This window comes from Pangasianodon hypophthalmus, chromosome 21 (genome assembly GCF_027358585.1).
Source record: "Pangasianodon hypophthalmus isolate fPanHyp1 chromosome 21, fPanHyp1.pri, whole genome shotgun sequence".
Lineage (NCBI taxonomy): Eukaryota > Metazoa > Chordata > Actinopteri > Siluriformes > Pangasiidae > Pangasianodon > Pangasianodon hypophthalmus.
The window spans coordinates 13,583,883-13,602,639 of record NC_069730.1 but is presented as its reverse complement, the minus strand read 5'-3'; the positions used below and the strand labels follow the sequence as shown (position 1 = coordinate 13,602,639).

Below are 18,757 nucleotides of genomic sequence, written 5' to 3'. Positions count from 1 at the left end.
ATTAAAAAAAAAAGATCTTGCCCTAGTCATGAATATTAACTACAATACCATTATTTACATCACTATGAGCTTTAGTAAATTAAATCCAAACCTATTCTTTACATTTCCCCTGATTTGAATATATTTTATAGGTTAAACATTTTAAAAGTGGCATTTTGGTTTTGATTTCTCAAGAAAGCCAGACATTTTCTCAGACATTGTATGATCATGAGACTTACACAGCGATTTGACCCCCGTACAACATGTCTGATCTACAATCTACAGTTAGGCAATATGCAATGTCCTTCTTCTTGTACTTTTTAATTGAAATCCAGCTCTAACTGCTGCTCCAGAAAGCAAGATACGCTTGACTTTTCTATTGTCCAGGGCAGATAATCATCACACTGTACATGTATTAGTACATGTAATTCAGTCTCCGTGATCTATATTGCACTGGAATGATGATTTAAAATGCAATGTTCTATTACACACTTCTATGAAACAACTGTTCTGTGAAACTCACTTTGAAATTTCTAACAATGAGAATTCAGAAAAGACCCTTCACAGACCTTGTGATTCTCTGGATTAGTGTTAGAATTTGTAGCACTCTACAGAGCAAATGTTCTAGATTTATGTAATAAACCTTCTCGTCTATGTGAAAATTATTATCTATGTGACAGATGCTTGATTAGGTTCCTCAGTAAACAAATACTCTGACTCATCATGTTGTGTCTGAATTACCTCTTTATCCACTACTAATGCCCTGAACAGCCATACAGCTTACGGTTTTATTGTCAGGGTCAAGTAAGGTGGCCAGCGGTAATTAAAGCTGGATAAATATCAGGGTAGGTGGATTTTTGCTGCAACAGCAAAACCAGGCCAAAAATCATTCAGTGTAAACGCACTAGTAAGGAAAAAAATAAAGGGGTGGGGCCAAGCAGCTCTGTTCCCAGTGTGGGTGGAGCTAATCCCTAACAACACAAACTGCACTTAACATGAAGAACCAAGTCATATGAAAGCAAACAGACTATGAGCATTAAAAAAACACAAGTGACATGTTCTGGGAACACAATTGAAAACAAACTTCATAACAAGATCAGCAAAATGACATCATTGTAAGGGAATGAGTAAGTTTATGACTAAATATCTGGACTGAAACAGCAAGAATTGATACGTTTCTGGGTTAAATTTACTAAATATCTAATGTTTAATATTTGAAAATGAACCATGTGGAATGAAACCATAAAAGCAGCACACACTAGCGTGACTTACTATCCTTGTGAGGATCTTTCATTGACATTATTGACTAATTAATTAACTAATTAATGTTATATTTACATCTACATCCCTTAACTTCAATATCCAAATACAACTTTTTAGTTTTTTTAAGCTTTTTCAGAAGTAGGAACCAGCCAAATGTCCCAGCTATCAGATATAAACAAGCCTTGTGAGGACATCTGGTCCCCAGCAAGACATAAATACACACACACACACACACACACACACAGAGAGAGACACAGCTGTTAGCCGACAGCTGTTAGCTTAGCTTCAGTATAGAAGACACGAAAAGCCACAGCAAAAAATCCAAAAGTTCCTGACACTGAAATAAATGAACAGGGAATGAAACAGTTTTGCGGAAGAGAGCTGCTGAGGGATAAAACAGCCAGTGCACTACAGCAGTAACATTACTCAGTGCAGGAGAATCAGGACACAGCCTAGCCAGGGAAGCTAGCCATGTTAGCACAACACCAACACCCCAGAGTTATAAGTGAGCTAAATCAGTCACGGAACAAATGTCTCCACTCGAATAAAGCCAACTCGATACCGTGCTAAAGCAAATCTTTCGATGACATACCAGACCCGCTGAGTGAATTCCCAAAGTGACTCCGTCTCTGTGTTTTTAGCTGAGCATAAAGCCGAGGAGATTGTTGTTCTACACAGCGCACAGGATTGTGGGTAATATGCACTGCCGACGTCAGCGTTTTGATTCAGAAGATGCAGCTGTGTTTCCATGGTTACAGCGATAACACCTGTGTCGGCATAGTGCATGGAATAAGACTTTTATAAAATATTATGAAAATATTTACATTTTTATCTATTTAAAAAAAAAACTACGATATCTGTTCCAATGTTAAAAACATCCCATTTGAACGTATTCCAAACTATAATAATAATAATAATAATAATAATAATAATAATAATAACAACAACAACACCTTTATGACGTCATTGTGGATTTGTGAACTATACTGATGTAAACAACAGTAAATCTTTATTGTGATTAAAACACATTTAATCATTAAAACCCCCTTTTTTTTCTTTTGTTCGTCATTTTGCACTCTTAAGTAGTTATTATTATTATTATTGTTATTATTACTACTACTATTATTATTATTATTATTATTATTGACTCTTTTCAATTATATAGTTTGTTTACAAAACAAAATTCTATGTTAATTTAATTGTGTTTTCTTATTGAAGGTCCATTAAGACCTACAGCCTAAAGATTACAGCCTTAGAGTTTAAGTCTGCACTAATATTTAATGGCAAGCTCAAAAGTTTGCACCCCCTTGGAATTTGAGAAGATTGAAAAGAGAAAATATTGACCTTTCACAGTGCAGGAGAGAAGATCTCAGTGTGTTTACGAAGACCATAACCAACAGTGAAAATCATAATTCAGAAAACTAAAAAAAGATACAAAAACATGACCAAAGAGTGGACGGAAAAAAAAATGGAAACAATTCACAAGAGATTCACAAAAAATCCAAAGCAACAGCAGCAGACTGGAAAAAGATCTTAGAGGCGTCATATTTAAAAATATCATTTTGCTTCATTTAAGAGCATAGTCACAATATAATAACACCTATATCCCTTCAAAGTTAAAAACAAATTAATAGCTAAAAAATCTATTACATTTATTGTTTTTTTTTTAAATAAGATTAAGGAGTTGGAGTAGTGTATAAGTATTAAGTTGGTTTGTCATTAAATATTTGTTTATGTGTAAAAATGTTGAATATAAATTAAATAGAATAATAACAAATATTCTAGGCATTTATGATTGTTTACTATAATTGTTTAATAATTATTTAATAGCATATAGCATATAACAAAACAACAATAATAACAACAACAATAATAACAACAACAACAATAAGAAGAAGAAGAAGAAGAAGAAGAAGAAGAATTTATTGAATTTGTTACATTTCGGTTGGTGTCACCCTTTTGAACTGAGGGTGTACAAACTTTTGCACTCAGCTGTATGTAGTCCACACTACATGGCACCTCTAGGCGGCGATATGGAGCATGAGCCACTGTATGCGCTGTTTACCGCAGAAGAAGATGCTAACCAGAAACGTTGCCAGATTAAAGACATGTTACCTGAATTTAATATATAACCCAAGGTTTTTATCGACTCTGAAAAGATAAAATAAGATAAAAAAAAAGCTATAATGGCGAGCGAGGAGGCGCTGAAGTCTGTCATGTTTACGCTAAGCTACATGCTAATGAAGCGGCGCAGGGACATAAACAATGCAGAGACACAGAGACGGCGTGAAGTTCAGCGGCGGGTCAGACACAGGCAATACTTCCTACAGAGACAGAGGAGGATGCTTATGGTAATATTATTCACGTCTATAATATTAGAAGAGTAATGTTTTCTCTATTTTCCCTAGCTAAAGTCTCTGGCTATTATATCCGGTGCATTTTTGTTTCTATGGCACATTTAAAGACAATAATTATCAGCCAAAGTTAAAAAAATAGTCTCCAGGTCTTTTAATGACGACATATTTTAGTTTAGGAGTAGTTCTTAGTTGGGAAAAAACAATACATTTGAAAAAATCATGATTTATATTTATATTTCCAGATGCTGCTAGCTCAAGGTACACGCCCCATCACTGTAGCTCGCACTCGTGCTTGGTCCAACACGCCAAGCTCTGATTGGTGGGAGCGAGTGGTCCTGACAGAATTCCAGCCCTCTGATTGGCTGGAGCGCTTCCGTATGAGCAAAGAGACCTTCTTTCACCTTTGCAACAAGCTGAAGCCCTGGTTAGCACGACAGGACACGTGTCTGCGCCCTGCTCTACCCCTTGAGAAGAGGGTGGCCTTGGTACTGTGGCGCCTGGCCTCAAACGTCGAGTACCGCACCATTGGGGAGCTGTTTGGAGTGGGACGCTCAACTGTGTGCAAGTGCGTGCGTGAGGTGTGCCATGCCATTGGAGCCACGCTGCGCCCACTCTACCTCCGTGAGCCGAGTGAACAGGAGCTGGAAGACGCCGCACGCCTGTTTAGCACTCGCTGGGGCTTTCCGCACTGCGTTGGCGCCGTCAGCAGCCTCCACGTGCCCATCATTGCACCAGCCACTGATGCTGATAGCTACTGGAACAGCCGTGGTTGGCATTCGGTCATTACCCAAGGTGCAGTTAATGGTCTCGGGCAATTCTGGGATGTGTGTGCAGGCTTCCCAGGTGGCTCCGAACCCGCATCCATTCTGCAAAACTCCTCTCTGTGGACTCTGGGGTGTGAAGGCAGGCTACTACCCCAGTCTCTACCTCGAAACTTCATGGGCAAGCAGTTGGGGTCTGTAGTCCTGGGGGATGCTGGGTATCCTCTTCAGACCTGGTTACTGAAAGCTTACGACAAGTCAGACAATCTCACGGCTGGGCAGCGTGCGTTCAACCGGCGCCTGGAGAGAGCACATGCCATCGTGGACGAGGCATTCCTGAGGCTCAGGGCACGCTGGCAGTGCCTTTTAAAGAGGAACGATTGCCACGTAGACGGGGTGCCAGCCATGATCGTGGCATGCTGCGTGTTGCACAATATGTGCGAGGTGCACGGCGATGAGTTGGCAGAGGAGTGGCTGGAGGCAGCGAGGCGGGAGGAGAGCCCCATGCCCACTCACATGGTGCCTGTCTTGGATGACGATCCAGCCGGGGAGGAAGTGCGAGAACTTTACTGTCAGTATTTCCTACAGCAGGAGCATCAGCAGAACCAGCAAGAGCAACAAGACTGAAGCAGGGTCTCTACCAACTTGTATGAATTCGCTGTTTTGTGAACGCTAGAGATTTGCAGCATTTAGGAGATGCTCTTATCCAGAGAGACTTACAGAAGTGCGTTGGTACAACAGCGTGATGAGGCTGAACTTTATAAGGTTGAACCCCATATGTTGTTGTTGTTGTTGTTGTTGTTTTCTTGAAAGTTCGCATTTTCAGAATTTAGATTTGCTGTACTGTGAATATTTCTTAGTGCAAGAGATTGGTAAAGACCGACTAGAGCAACAAGACTGAAAAGGGATTTCATTCCATCGCTTTTTATGCCAAGTTTAAATTTGTGCGTAAGAAACATTAATAGAAACAGCATACGTACTAAAAAAGCCCAAAAATCACACTTACATTGACTTTTTTCACAGTTTCACTACAGCCTACTGTGGTGTTCTTCATAATATTTAATTGAAGGGACAAACATTTACATTATAATTCACATTAAAATAAACAAGTCATGATAATAGGAACATTATCTAATAAAGCATATTAACAAATATAATTTGCTTTTGTAGGTCACTATCAATAGTAGCATTTTGATAGCATTTCACTCGGGTCCCCGTGGTTTGTGTCGTGGCAGCTGTGCTTATGGGGATTTAGATTAATAGTGGCTCTGAGTCCAGATTCAACAATGTAGAAGATTATATTGTTGCCATTTATATTTTGTGGGTTTGAATAAAGAAATATACTTCAAATTGAAAATTATGACTTGTACTTGGTTTTCAAATTTTTTAATTATATTCTCATGTAAAGCTTACATGTCTGGTATTTGTGATTTAGAGCTTTTATGACTGCTAGGAGGATTAATTTGCTGCATAGGAAAGCATTAGAGGAGAGAGGAGGCAGAGATAGAGAGTCAAACACACTCACACTGTATTGATCTCCACGTGCAGCAGGCCAAAATGCTTCATCCCATCATGATCAGCATCGTCACCGCCAGCACCTTGGTGACCGTGATCATCTGGACCTTCCTCTTTTCCGAGTCCTTCTTCAAATATATCTTGAAGGATGAGCCGAGGTTGTGGTCTCTCCTGCATAGTTGCCATGCATGCTCATTATACTGTAGCCAACTCCAGCTTTTAGATATTTGAATCACTTCAGTTTCATTAAAAGAATTTTTATAGATAATTTTTAATCATCTTGCAGTTATAGAGCCCCTTTTTTTTCTTTTTTTTTTAAAACATTTTTCATTCAGCCAAATCAGACTTAAGGCATTAAGTTTTGTGGCGCCTGGACTCAAATACTAGTAATCAAAGTTTTTTTGTCTGTTTCTTAAAATCCAAAAGACATATTTATGCTGTTTGTGTGCATCCTACTGCTATAGTGAATAGTTTACACAATTTATTTATGGTGTACCTAGCATTCCTCCATTTTAATGATCCCATCTTCCATAGATTGTCATCCATATTTCACATATTCCCTACTTCCTTGTTTTGAATCTGAAACTCATTGTAGCTACAGCATACCCGTGTGTAAGGATATAACAAATCATGCTGTTATAGGAAAATAATCAGTGATGAGTGGAGGTATGGAGTCCAATGCTAACTACCATCAGTTACCATCCTGAAGTTGATTACATTCCTATAACAGGACCCCTGAAGTGTTGTATTCCTTTAATACCACAGCATTTTGCCAACGATTACATTTGTTACAGTTTTAATCAGTTTATAGTTGCATATAATGTTGTACATCCATGAAACAAGTTAGTACCTGTTAGCACATGTCATAGCAGCTATAAACAGTTGTTTGTTGCTGCTCTTTTTCTCTCTCTGTCTCTTGAAGATAAAAGAAATGCAGAAATTTTAGTCCTCTGAACTGAAGATGTCCGTATCACTTATAGCTTTAACTCAGATTTTTACGAAAGCATTGGAGACTCCTTCCAAAAATGTTAAATAAATGTCTCCTTACAGAGAGCTTCACCCTATCAATGATTAGACATTTTCCTTTCTTAAATAACACCACAGTTTTAATCTGTTTATTATTAAACTTAGATTATGTGGATCATCCGATCGCCAAGTCCCCGTGAATAAGTTTTTACTATGGAAATGATAATGTATTAGAATGAGCACATTAATATAAACCTGTGACTTGAATTACAGCCAGCACTACTGTCAGAGCTGCTGTTATAGAAAATTAATCAACACCTTCCGACCAATCAGATTCAAGTATTTAAGAGTGCCACGTTATAAGCACTTGTAATACTCAAGGAATGAATGACAGGCATGAGAACAGCCTTAGTGGAAGTTATGTGGATGTTAGAAGTTACGTGGTACCCTTATGGAACAGATTACTAGCAGCTTATGACGTTGAACCCTTGCAGCCAGGATTATCGCATGACAGACTGAAGAGTCCAAACAAATTCATCAGACACTGCTGGAATCTTTTCTGGTGCTTCTCTTCTCAGCAGACATGTTGCATCCAGCCATGATCGGGGTCTTAGTGTTTAACATTGTTTTAATCGTCATGGAGTGGACTTATATTATAAGCGAGATAATGAGAGTGGATGACGATTGAAAACAAGGTTGCTCCACAACAGCATCCTAGAATCAAGCTTTAGATTGGATGGGTTAGATAACTTTACGGAGGTGCATACAAGCATTTGTAAAACTTAACATAATTGGAAACTTCACATAATTGGAAATGGGGCTAAGTTATTGTATTAAGGTAAGGACGCAAACTTTGTTTCCTTAAAAAATGTTGTTTAGTATTTTTTGGATGCCTTATCTTTCTGTACTTTCTTTTGATCTGCTATAAGTTCCTTCTCTCCGATCCACATTTTTTCTCTTTTTTGCCACCATTTCTCTCCTCCAATCCTCAGTTGTTTCAAATTTCAATTCTCAGAATGGTGTCCTGGTCCTGGTCCACAGCCATGATGACATCTTGGATAACTAAAGAGATAGTTAATGGGATGTATATGGGAAAAACATGGGATTTTTTTTTTTATCATTCATCTGTATCCTTGTATAGGTCATCCAGAACTAAAGTTGAGATTTTAATGCATCATAGTTGTGATAAGAACATCTAAATGGCTCAATAACCAATCTGTATAAAAAGAAATACCAATATATTATATCTTGCAGGAGACATAAAATTAATAACACTTCCCTGTGTTTTCTCTTGGCTTTGGGATACACAGTGTACTTTTAGGTGTACAAACCTCTGGCATTTGACTCCGTTGCTATCCCCTGCTGTGTTCTGTATATGCTGGTTAAGGTTGTGCTGGTACTGGCCACCTACACTGTAGTCAGCCACCTCATTTATGATCTACATAGTGCACACCAGGGCAGGTAGTTCAGTGCCATGTGTCCTCATCACAGGTTGTCTCTTTTGTCATGAAGTGGCAGCCCCTGTGAATTTCTGTACCACCGTTCTGTATCAATTCTGTGTCAAAAGTCCATCTGTGTATCATGTGTTATGACCTAGACACGCTTACTATAATGTTTGGAGACCTTCTTATGCCTAATGCTTTTTTTGACACCATCATAAATTCCCTGTTTATTTCTTTTTTCCTCTAGACTGGGCCTTTGGTCCTAAAGCTAAAGTGGTGGACGCACATGGACACTGTGGAGGAAGACCAGACAATGAGGCAGAAGAAGGAGGGATGATGAGTGAAGAAATGTAGACTGGAGTATAGCGAGTCAGTTTACTCCCAGGGTTCCAAGGAGGTTCTACATCTACAAAACCAAAATGGGGGCCACTCTGAATTTTCAAAAAAATAAAATAATTAAAAAAAAAAGATCTTGCCCTAGTCATGAATATTAACTACAATACCATTATTTACATCACTATGAGCTTTAGTAAATTAAATCCAAACCTATTCTTTACATTTCCCCTGATTTGAATATATTTTATAGGTTAAACATTTTAAAAGTGGCATTTTGGTTTTGATTTCTCAAGAAAGCCAGACATTTTCTCAGACATTGTATGATCATGAGACTTACACAGCGATTTGACCCCCGTACAACATGTCTGATCTACAATCTACAGTTAGGCAATATGCAATGTCCTTCTTCTTGTACTTTTTAATTGAAATCCAGCTCTAACTGCTGCTCCAGAAAGCAAGATACGCTTGACTTTTCTATTGTCCAGGGCAGATAATCATCACACTGTACATGTATTAGTACATGTAATTCAGTCTCCGTGATCTATATTGCACTGGAATGATGATTTAAAATGCAATGTTCTATTACACACTTCTATGAAACAACTGTTCTGTGAAACTCACTTTGAAATTTCTAACAATGAGAATTCAGAAAAGACCCTTCACAGACCTTGTGATTCTCTGGATTAGTGTTAGAATTTGTAGCACTCTACAGAGCAAATGTTCTAGATTTATGTAATAAACCTTCTCGTCTATGTGAAAATTATTATCTATGTGACAGATGCTTGATTAGGTTCCTCAGTAAACAAATACTCTGACTCATCATGTTGTGTCTGAATTACCTCTTTATCCACTACTAATGCCCTGAACAGCCATACAGCTTACGGTTTTATTGTCAGGGTCAAGTAAGGTGGCCAGCGGTAATTAAAGCTGGATAAATATCACAGATTTTATTTGGCTATGAAAATGCATGAAAATTACATCAGATCAAATGTGCAACTTGTGAGAGATTGCAAATGGTTATTTTTTGTATTGTTACCTTGCTTTCCTGACAGTTACAGTAAGGTCTGTCTTCTCTGCAGAATGCATAACAATACATTTGAGTTCATATATGCACATTCGGGCAGATCTTTCCATTCATATATATGTGCATGTATTGTTTATGGTCTTAATCTTTACTAATAGTGCTAGCTAGCAGGCTAACATGACAGCCGACATGACAGGTTTTCTGACAAGTCATATTCACAACCTTCACTGTTAATGCTAGCTGGATAGTTAGCATTATCTAGCCTGACAACATTTCTGTTTAGTTTTGTCACATTAATAAATGTTTGTTATCTTCCTTCTAATACTAGCTAGCTTATTAGAATAAAGTAACCTGGCAAATTAATAAAATGATTTTAAGTCATATTCATAAATGTTCATAACCTTTACTGCTAGTGCTAGCTGGTTAGCAAACATTAGGTAATACGAGAGAATTTTTATTTGGATTTGTCATATTCCTAAATGTTCACTGTCTTCCATACTAAGCTATCTTACTAGAATAAACTTACCTGACTGAAAAAAGTGTTTTTGAGAGTGAGTGAAAGAGTGAAAAATGTTTTTAAATCAGCTTACAGGAATAAGCTAACCCTGGCAGATGAATAAAATGATTTTAAATCATATTCCTAAATGTCAATAACCTTTACTGCTAGTTCTAGCTGGATAGCTAACATTATTTAACCTGACAGGATTTTTATTTGGATTGGATTGCTAATACTAGCTAGCTTACAGGAAAAAGGTAACCCTGGCAGATGAATAAAATGATTTTAAGTCAAATTCTTTAATGTCAGTAACCTTTACTGCTAGTTCTAGCTGGATAGCTAACATTATCTAACCTGACAGGATTTTTATTTGGATTTGTCATATACATGTTCATTATTCCCCTTGTTGATATTAGCTAGTTTACTATAATAAGCTAACCTGAAAGAATAATTTAAAAAATTATTTTACATCATTGTCATGTATTAATCATTTCCCCTGCTAATTTTAGCTAACTAGCTAACATGAGCTAATCTGACAGGATTTCTGAGAGGATTGTCAGTCTTATTTATGTTCATAATCTTCACTGGTAATGCTAGTCTGCTGGCTAATATAAGATAACCTGGAAACAGATTTACATTTTTAGGCTTGTAATCACATCCCTCTTTAAGGGATGACATTATGGTGACATTAAAAAAAATCTTTTGCTGTAATCCCTGGTTTCAACAGCATTTGTTATGATTGGGCATTTAATGACATGAGATGCAAAAAACCTATTTTATACTGAATAATACCAGCTGAAACACTAACTGAAGCACTTAATACCCAACTAAATACCTAATATCAATGTTAAAATATCAGTAGCACGCTTAGTGTAATGTTCTATTGGCTATGCATTTCAGACTATAATCTGTGAGTCCAAGGTGCTAATCCGTATCTGCTGAAGGATAATAACTTTGACATTGAGAGTCTTAGCCAATTTCAACAGTGGACATGGTACAGTGTAGGCAGTGCTGTATAAGCACTGAGCCATATCAGGGTCTTTTTATTTATTTATGTAAGGATCTAAACTAAAGTAGAAAAGAAAGAAAGCAAATGAAGAAGAGAGGATCCTTATTATGCTGTTTATCCTAGAGGGATGGCATCATAAGTGGACTGTATTTCATTCATGAGGTATGTACTATACTACAGTTCCAGCTGGTCTGTATGTTGGTTATGTAAAAAAAATCTCTAATTACTGAATACTTTCCTGAGTAGTCATCTAATACCCTTTTTCCGCTTAATGGTAAAAATATGCAAACAGTCCTGTGCTGTGAAGGAACGGTGGTCAGTAGAGGTCACTCTGATCTCCACACCCTTGATCAACACCATGGCAGGTCCTCTCGAACCTTCAGATCTCAAGCCTCCAAGCGAGGATGAGGTGTTTTTTAAGAACTACATCCCACCAGCTCGAGATGCCATCCATATGCCCATTCATGTGCTTTATATGGTACTGGCCACCATTGTCATAATCATGACCCTCTACGCCATCATTGGTCACCTCATCAAAGACCTACTCCATGATTTAGCAGGTAACATCAGGGTTTTTTTTTTTTTAATTTTTGCTATGATTGCTATTTAGTGTTTAAAGTTGCATTCATTGTGCTATCATTTATACATTCTTAAAATAATGGTGCCAAAAAGAGTGGTTCTTTGAGCTAATGCCATCGAAGAACCATTTTAGGTTTCCTAAAGGACCTTTTAATTAATGGCTATTTAACCATTTCTATTGGTGCTACAGAGATATAAAAAAGTTTCTTTAGGTTGATTCTTCAATGGTAAAAAAAAAAAGAAAAATGATTCTTCAATAGTAATGGTCTAAAGAACCATTATTTCTGGCACTTTTATTTTAAAGATTGTACTATCAGTGTTACACTATCACTGTCACTATATGTATCTGTATCTGATTAGTGCTTCAAATATTCATATCTGCATCTGTATTTAAACCCAAAGTGAGTGTGGCCTAATCAGGAATTTTTTTAATTGTTATTATTAAACATGAACCCTACCATGAATCCCCTGGAAACACTGTGAAATACGTGAAAATTGGTAGAAATGCCAACACTGTTGCCATGTCATAAATAAACACTATAAATGCATCAAGTAATGCGGTCTTTCTTTGTCCCACAAGCTTCATATCTGTGCACTCTTGTGCCTTTTTTATGTTCCACAAGATCCCAGTCCCAGTCTCTAGTCTCAACCAGATGCCTTGTGATCCTTTCAGGCAAGCTTTCAAAAAAATGAGTAGTACACCTACTATTTGTGTCTGTATTTGTTTTAGAACACATTATCTGATGTATTCATATTTTTCCCTTGTCTGAAGTGTACGTACATCCATGTGTCATTCATATTTATTGGTTCATTCATAGTTTGACTGGTTTGTGACTAGACTTTGCATTGACACTGGTACTTACTACAGCTTCTGTAGTATTTGTATTGGTTCTGTTGGTTCTTGCTACAGCTATCCGGCTAACCCAGGATAGGCTCCTGAAAGCCTGACCAGAATAATGTGCACACTGAAGATGAAATGTATATCATAAGCATTTTCACTGTTATTCCTAATCACTGTAGTTCCTCATTGCAAACTGATATGGATTAATCACTTTGAAGTCTAACAAAGTAATTGTGGTCATAAACAGGGCTATTCTTGTTCTAAATTAGCACTCAGGGCTTCAGTATGAACCTCCAAAACGACTCGTAGTAATCAGCCTCTTGTCTCTTCCATCAGACTGGTTGTTTGGTAAGCAGCCAGAGGAGGTGGAGATAAACTTCTTTGAGGCGAGGGATAAGTTCATGGCGGACTGGTGCCCAGAAACGAGCCCTGAGCTGGAGGAGCTGGCCAGAGCTGAGCAGATCAAAGTGGTCATGGAGAGCAGCAACCACACTCCAGCTATCTGGGTCATTTCAGATGGGAGTGAAACACGTCCTCCACGCGCTGGACCACGTGTGGCGTTTCATAAAAACACATGAGCTACATTTTTGCTCCTTTCTGGCACTTTTAGACATATATTCAGTACTGTGCAAAAGTCTTAGGCACATGCAAGAAATGCTGTAACACCCTGTAAGATATAACAGATACACCTATTGCTGCTACACTACCAAATAGTTTACAGCCCATGTGCTGTGTAATTATTGTCCTGTGTATTTATTGTCCTGGGTTTTTAATGTTCTCTGTATTTATTGTCCTGTGTATTTATTGTCCTGGGTTTTTAATGTTCTCTGTATTTTTTGTCCTGTGTATTTATTGTCATGTATATTTTTTGTCCTGTGTATTTATAGTCATGTGTATTTATTGTCCTGGGCATTTATTGTCCTGGGTTTTTAATGTTCTGTGTATTTTTTGTCCTGTGTATTTATTGTCATGTGCATTTATTGTCCTGTGTATTTATTGTCCTGGGCATTTATTGTCCTGGGTTTTTAATGTTCTGTGTATTTTTTGTCCTGTGTATTTATTGTCCTGGGCATTTATTGTCCTGGGTTTTTAATGTTCTGTGTATTTTTTGTCCTGTGTATTTATTGTTCTGGGCATTTATTGTCCTGTGTATTTAATGTTCTGTGTATTTTTTGTCCTGTGTATTTATTGTTCTGGGCATTTATTGTCCTGTGTATTTAATGTTCTGTGTATTTATTGTCCTGTATATTTAATGTTCTGTGTATAATTGTCGTGTATTGTTCTGTTTTGGGTATTTAATGTTCTGTGTATTTATTGTCGTGTGTATTTATTGTTCTCTTCTGGGTATTTATTGTCCTGCACTCGTCCCACACTGTTGTGTATTCGCACTATGTGTAGTCTTATCGTACTGTTATATGTTGTTGCACCATGGTCCTGAAGAAACGACATTTCGTTTCAGTGTATACAATAGCTGAACGACAATAAAAACCCCCTCGACACTTGATTTGACTTGTAATGAAAAAAGAGAAAGAAAACAAAATAAATAGTAGGGTTTAAACAGATGTGACGCATGACCAGGGGATTCCTTGGCCACAGTTTATTTAGGTCACCCAGACACACGACCCACATCCAGAATGATCAGCGGTGCGCGTGTACACAAATGTAGGACACCCCCGTGGCTGCACGCGCGCACTCTGTAAACCGCGCGAGAGAGGGCGCGAGCTGAGAGGAGGGTCGCGCGAGATAACGGTGCTCAGCATCCTCACGTTCATCTCTCTCTGTCTCTCTCTCTCTCTCTCGACTCAGACACAATGCAGTGATGGAGCACTTCGCTTAGAACGTTGCGGCATTTAAAAAAAAGAAAAAAGCACGAATCCTTTTTGTTCTTCTGTGGATCTGAAGGAAGGGAATCAAAAATGTAGCAGAGAGGGACACTCAGGGCTGTGGGTTTGCTCAGAATGGAATGGGCTGATGAATCAGGGATACCGAGCTGGCCTGCAAGCGAGAGGTAATGTGTGACAAAGCTTTTTATCAACCTTATACTCCTGCTATTGTCTGAATTTAGGCATGCATGCATATATATATATATATATATATATATATATATATATATATATATATATATATATATATATATATTCCTGTATGAGGGTAAAAATCTTGCTTTGTTTTGATTATTTTGATTTTTCTGCATGAGGCCTCTTCAGCCTACACCTACCTATTTAATTTAAGTACCATGTGTTAAATTTTCTTTCTTTCTGCATTTCATCGAATTGTAGCCTTAGCAGTATACTGGGGAAACAAATGCATGCCTAGTTATCTTTTTTTTCCAGTCTACACCATTTCCTGAACTAATTCGAGTCAATAGCAGAGAGCGCGTGATTGATTGATTGATTGATGTGCTTTTAAAATGATTGGGAAACAGCTGTTTGACCAGAGTGAGTCACGTGACACAAGAGGAGGCGCCGAATCCCTACTCACTCTCTCCTCCCTTAGTAGGCACATTATTTGGTGTGACATAAAGGCTTTCACCTCCTATATAGCTTACTCTTGGTGGTGTATGAAATAGGCCTTTATTTAAGACTCAGTCAAACAGTAGATAGCCTACTGACATCCATCCATCCATCCATCCATTCTCTGTACCGCTTATCCTACACAGGGTTGCAGGGTAGCCTGGAGCCTAACCCAGGGGACTTGGGGTACAAGGCAGGGGACACCCAGGCACAATCACACACACACCCATTCACACACTACGGAAAATTTACTGTAGAAATGCTAATCAGCCTACAACACAAGTCTTTGTACTGGGGAGGAACTCAGAGTACCTGGAGGAAACCCCCGAACCACAGGGAGAGCATGCAAACTTCGCACACACAGGGTGGACGTGGGAGTCGAACCCCCAATCCCAGAGGTGCAAGCCAGTGTCCCCCCCCCCGCCTACTCACATGTGAACAGATTTTTTTTTTGACACATTTGTTAGAAATGTGTGCTATTTCATGTGTAGCTGGCAATTGTGTCCACTTGCCACTGTTTTAACAATTGTTTGAGATAGGCTAGGCTTACAGCTGTTTAAACATGACAGTATGGGGTCACACAGAAGCCCAGGGGAATTCAGATATACTGGGACGGGAGAGTTTTTAAAGTTGCAATATATCTAAGTTTATAAATAAAATAAAACTAATACCCCACTACATTTCTGTAATCCTCAGAGCGTTCCCTAACTACATGTCAGGGAAAATCAGAATCAGGGTGTAGAAGGAATTTGTTTTGGTGCAGTGTCACACGTAGTACAGGACAGCACATTGACCAAAGAGTACAATCTAATATGATACAATGCAATACAATACAATACAATGTGACACAGTACAATACAATACTACATACTACATACTACACTACACTTCAATACATTTCAATACAATACAATACAATGCGATACAGTACAATGCAGTGCAATATGATGCAATACAATACAGTGCAATACAATATGATACAATACAATGCGTTATAATACGGTACAATATAATACAGTGCAATACAATACAGTGCAATATGATGCAATACAGTGCGATACAATACGTTACGATACAATGCAATACAATAAATACAGTGTAATATGATACAATACAATGTGATACAATACAGTGCAATACAATACAGTGCAATATGATGCAATACAAAGTGACACAATATGATACGATATGATGCAATGCAATGCAATACAATACAATGCAATATAATATGATACAATACAGTGCGATACAATTCAATACAGTGCAATACAGTACGATACAATATGATACAATATGATATGATGCAATGCAATGCAAAACAATAAAATACAATGCAATGCAATACAATACAGTGCAATATAACATGATACAATACAGTGCGATACAATTCAATACAGTGCAATACAATACGATACAGTATGATACGATACAATTCAATGCAATGCAAAACAATAAAATACAATGCGATACAATAAAATACAGTGCAATACAATACAATGCAGTTCAATATGATACAATACAATACAGTGCAATATGATGCAATACACTGCGATACAATATGATACAATACAATGCAATGCAAAACAATAAAATACAGTGCAATACAATACGATACAATACAATATGATGCAATGCAATATGATGAAATACAATACAATACGATAAAATACAGTGCAATACAATACGATACAATACGATATGATGCAATGCAATATGATGCAATACAATACAATACGATAAAATACAGTGCAATACAATACGATACAATATGATACAATACAATATGATACAATACAATAAAATGCAGTGCAATACAATACACTAAAATACAGTGCAGTACAATACAATACCATACAATACAATATATCTGTACAGGAAGAGAGTACAGTGTGATATGCGGATACTGTTGATACAGCAGAATGTAGTGGTGTAATATAATTATTACTATGACTATAATGTTTATGTCATATTCTAAACAAGCATGGCTTACCTTTTTTTGACTGACTGAAAATGGTTTTTATGATGTTTGTTAATTTGGGACACTTTTTTCATTGGTTTCAACCTTTACTTTCATCCTCAATGAAATGTATAACGCTATTTGTTTGTAGTCTACTTTTTCACGACATCAGTAAATCAAATTACATTAACAGTAGCTGTGAGAGCTGTGGCCTAACCACTAGTCCTTCAGGGAACTTGAATTAGATAGGTTAATAAACAATAAATTCAGAACAATTTCCTAAAATCTTCCTGCAATTGTAATGAAACTAGAATATTCATGAAGCTAGGAAATATCTAAAACCAGCATTTTAACATTGTGTGACTGGCTGGGGTTCTGTGTGCAGAAAGTTTAGAAATGTTTTTTAAAATGTTTAATAGCTACAATAAATCAATATAGATCTGCTCATTTTGCATTATATTTGAATATATTCATAAAATAATATCTGTGCTGCGATCATAAAGGGGTCTGTAGACATTTAAGTCTGTCTGTGGCATTAAAACCCTTGTCTTCCTTTTGAAATATAACTCTAAACTTTCACGCAGATAAAGTTATCTGTGGATCTCTGAGGATTTGATTAGATTTGTTTCTGCAAAGAAAAATAGGTTAACATTTAAAAGTATTAGTCTTTTCTAACAAAATGTTTGGGAGCTGTGGATTATCCTCCCCCCCTTTTTTAGGTGTCAGAGCAATTCATTTAACTGTTAATGTGAAATCCAGTCACTTTTTCAATAGGTCTTTTATTCACAGTAGTATGCAGTCAATCATTGCTATTGCTATTAAACAGCATCCCACTGGTTTCACGCTGCTAGTCACAATGCAGGTCTCAGTCTGTGATAATCAGCTGAAATGCAATGCAATGCTTTGCATGCCATTACTTAAAATTCCTTTTCCTCTAGTTTAGTTAATTTGGTTTGCAACTTCTTTTAGTCAGCTGTGTCAATTTAAATGATATGACCAAATCAGTCGATGAGGCGTGTTTGCTAATCGTTGTGTCTGGATGCATTCTTGTATTTGGAGTGCTACATGGTAATGATATTAGAAGCCTCACTCTATAACACAGAGTCGAGTGTTTCCAGATGCTGACCTACTTCATCTAGCCTAATTTTTTTTTTATTCAAATTCCCACTGTGCAACATGCATTGTTATAAAACTGAAGAAAATCCATTAGACAGGCCTTCTTTCTTTTAATTAGCATGCGTTCTTTGTTTTTCCTTTTCTTTTATATTATGTTGTGTTGATATTTTGTATTTTTTAACTAATATTTGCCCATATGGACTATTATGTAAGTGGCATCAGCCTCAGAAGTCTCACACCTGTGTATTGTCTGATGTGTATTGTACTCAGACATTGTTGTCTTAGCCTCACACTCTCTTGATATGTAGAGACTTGATATATAGACAGTGTAAGCCACACTGTTTTCTGGTTGTTGCACATAGACTGTATTTGTTGTGTCACCATTTGCACAATCCCAAAAACAATGACCTATTAGTGCACGATTGCAGTGCCGAACAAATGACAACTTTTATAACTTCCTTGTAAAAGTAGGCAGTTCTTGGATATGTTATGTGACAAAAGCTGATGAGTTTATGACCCAGCATGCTTTGCATGATGTAATAAAACTGGCCTTTCGTAATTACTCATGCATGTATAAAGTTTTGTCTGACAATTCTGTGATAT

The 18,757-nt window shown here is 37.3% G+C and overlaps 2 protein-coding genes across 3 annotated transcripts in view; both read left to right on the top strand.

Moving 5' to 3' along the window:
* The first annotated feature begins 3,280 nt into the window (after positions 1-3,280).
* LOC113533394 (uncharacterized) lies at positions 3,281-5,720 on the top strand. Its single transcript, XM_026925528.3, has 2 exons — positions 3,281-3,593; positions 3,842-5,720. Exons 1-2 carry the CDS (start codon positions 3,429-3,431, stop codon positions 4,985-4,987), a joined length of 1,311 nt encoding a protein of 436 aa, XP_026781329.1. The 5' UTR covers positions 3,281-3,428; the 3' UTR covers positions 4,988-5,720.
* An 8,632-nt stretch (positions 5,721-14,352) lies between these two features.
* Positions 14,353-18,757, top strand: part of LOC113533154 (myomegalin) — a 70,219-nt gene continuing 65,814 nt past the window's right edge. For both annotated transcript variants that reach the window (XM_053227738.1, XM_053227737.1), the window contains exon 1: positions 14,353-14,576. In XM_053227738.1, the coding sequence (XP_053083713.1) occupies positions 14,527-14,576 (50 nt within the window). In that variant the 5' untranslated portion in view covers positions 14,353-14,526. The remainder of the gene's footprint in view (positions 14,577-18,757) is intronic.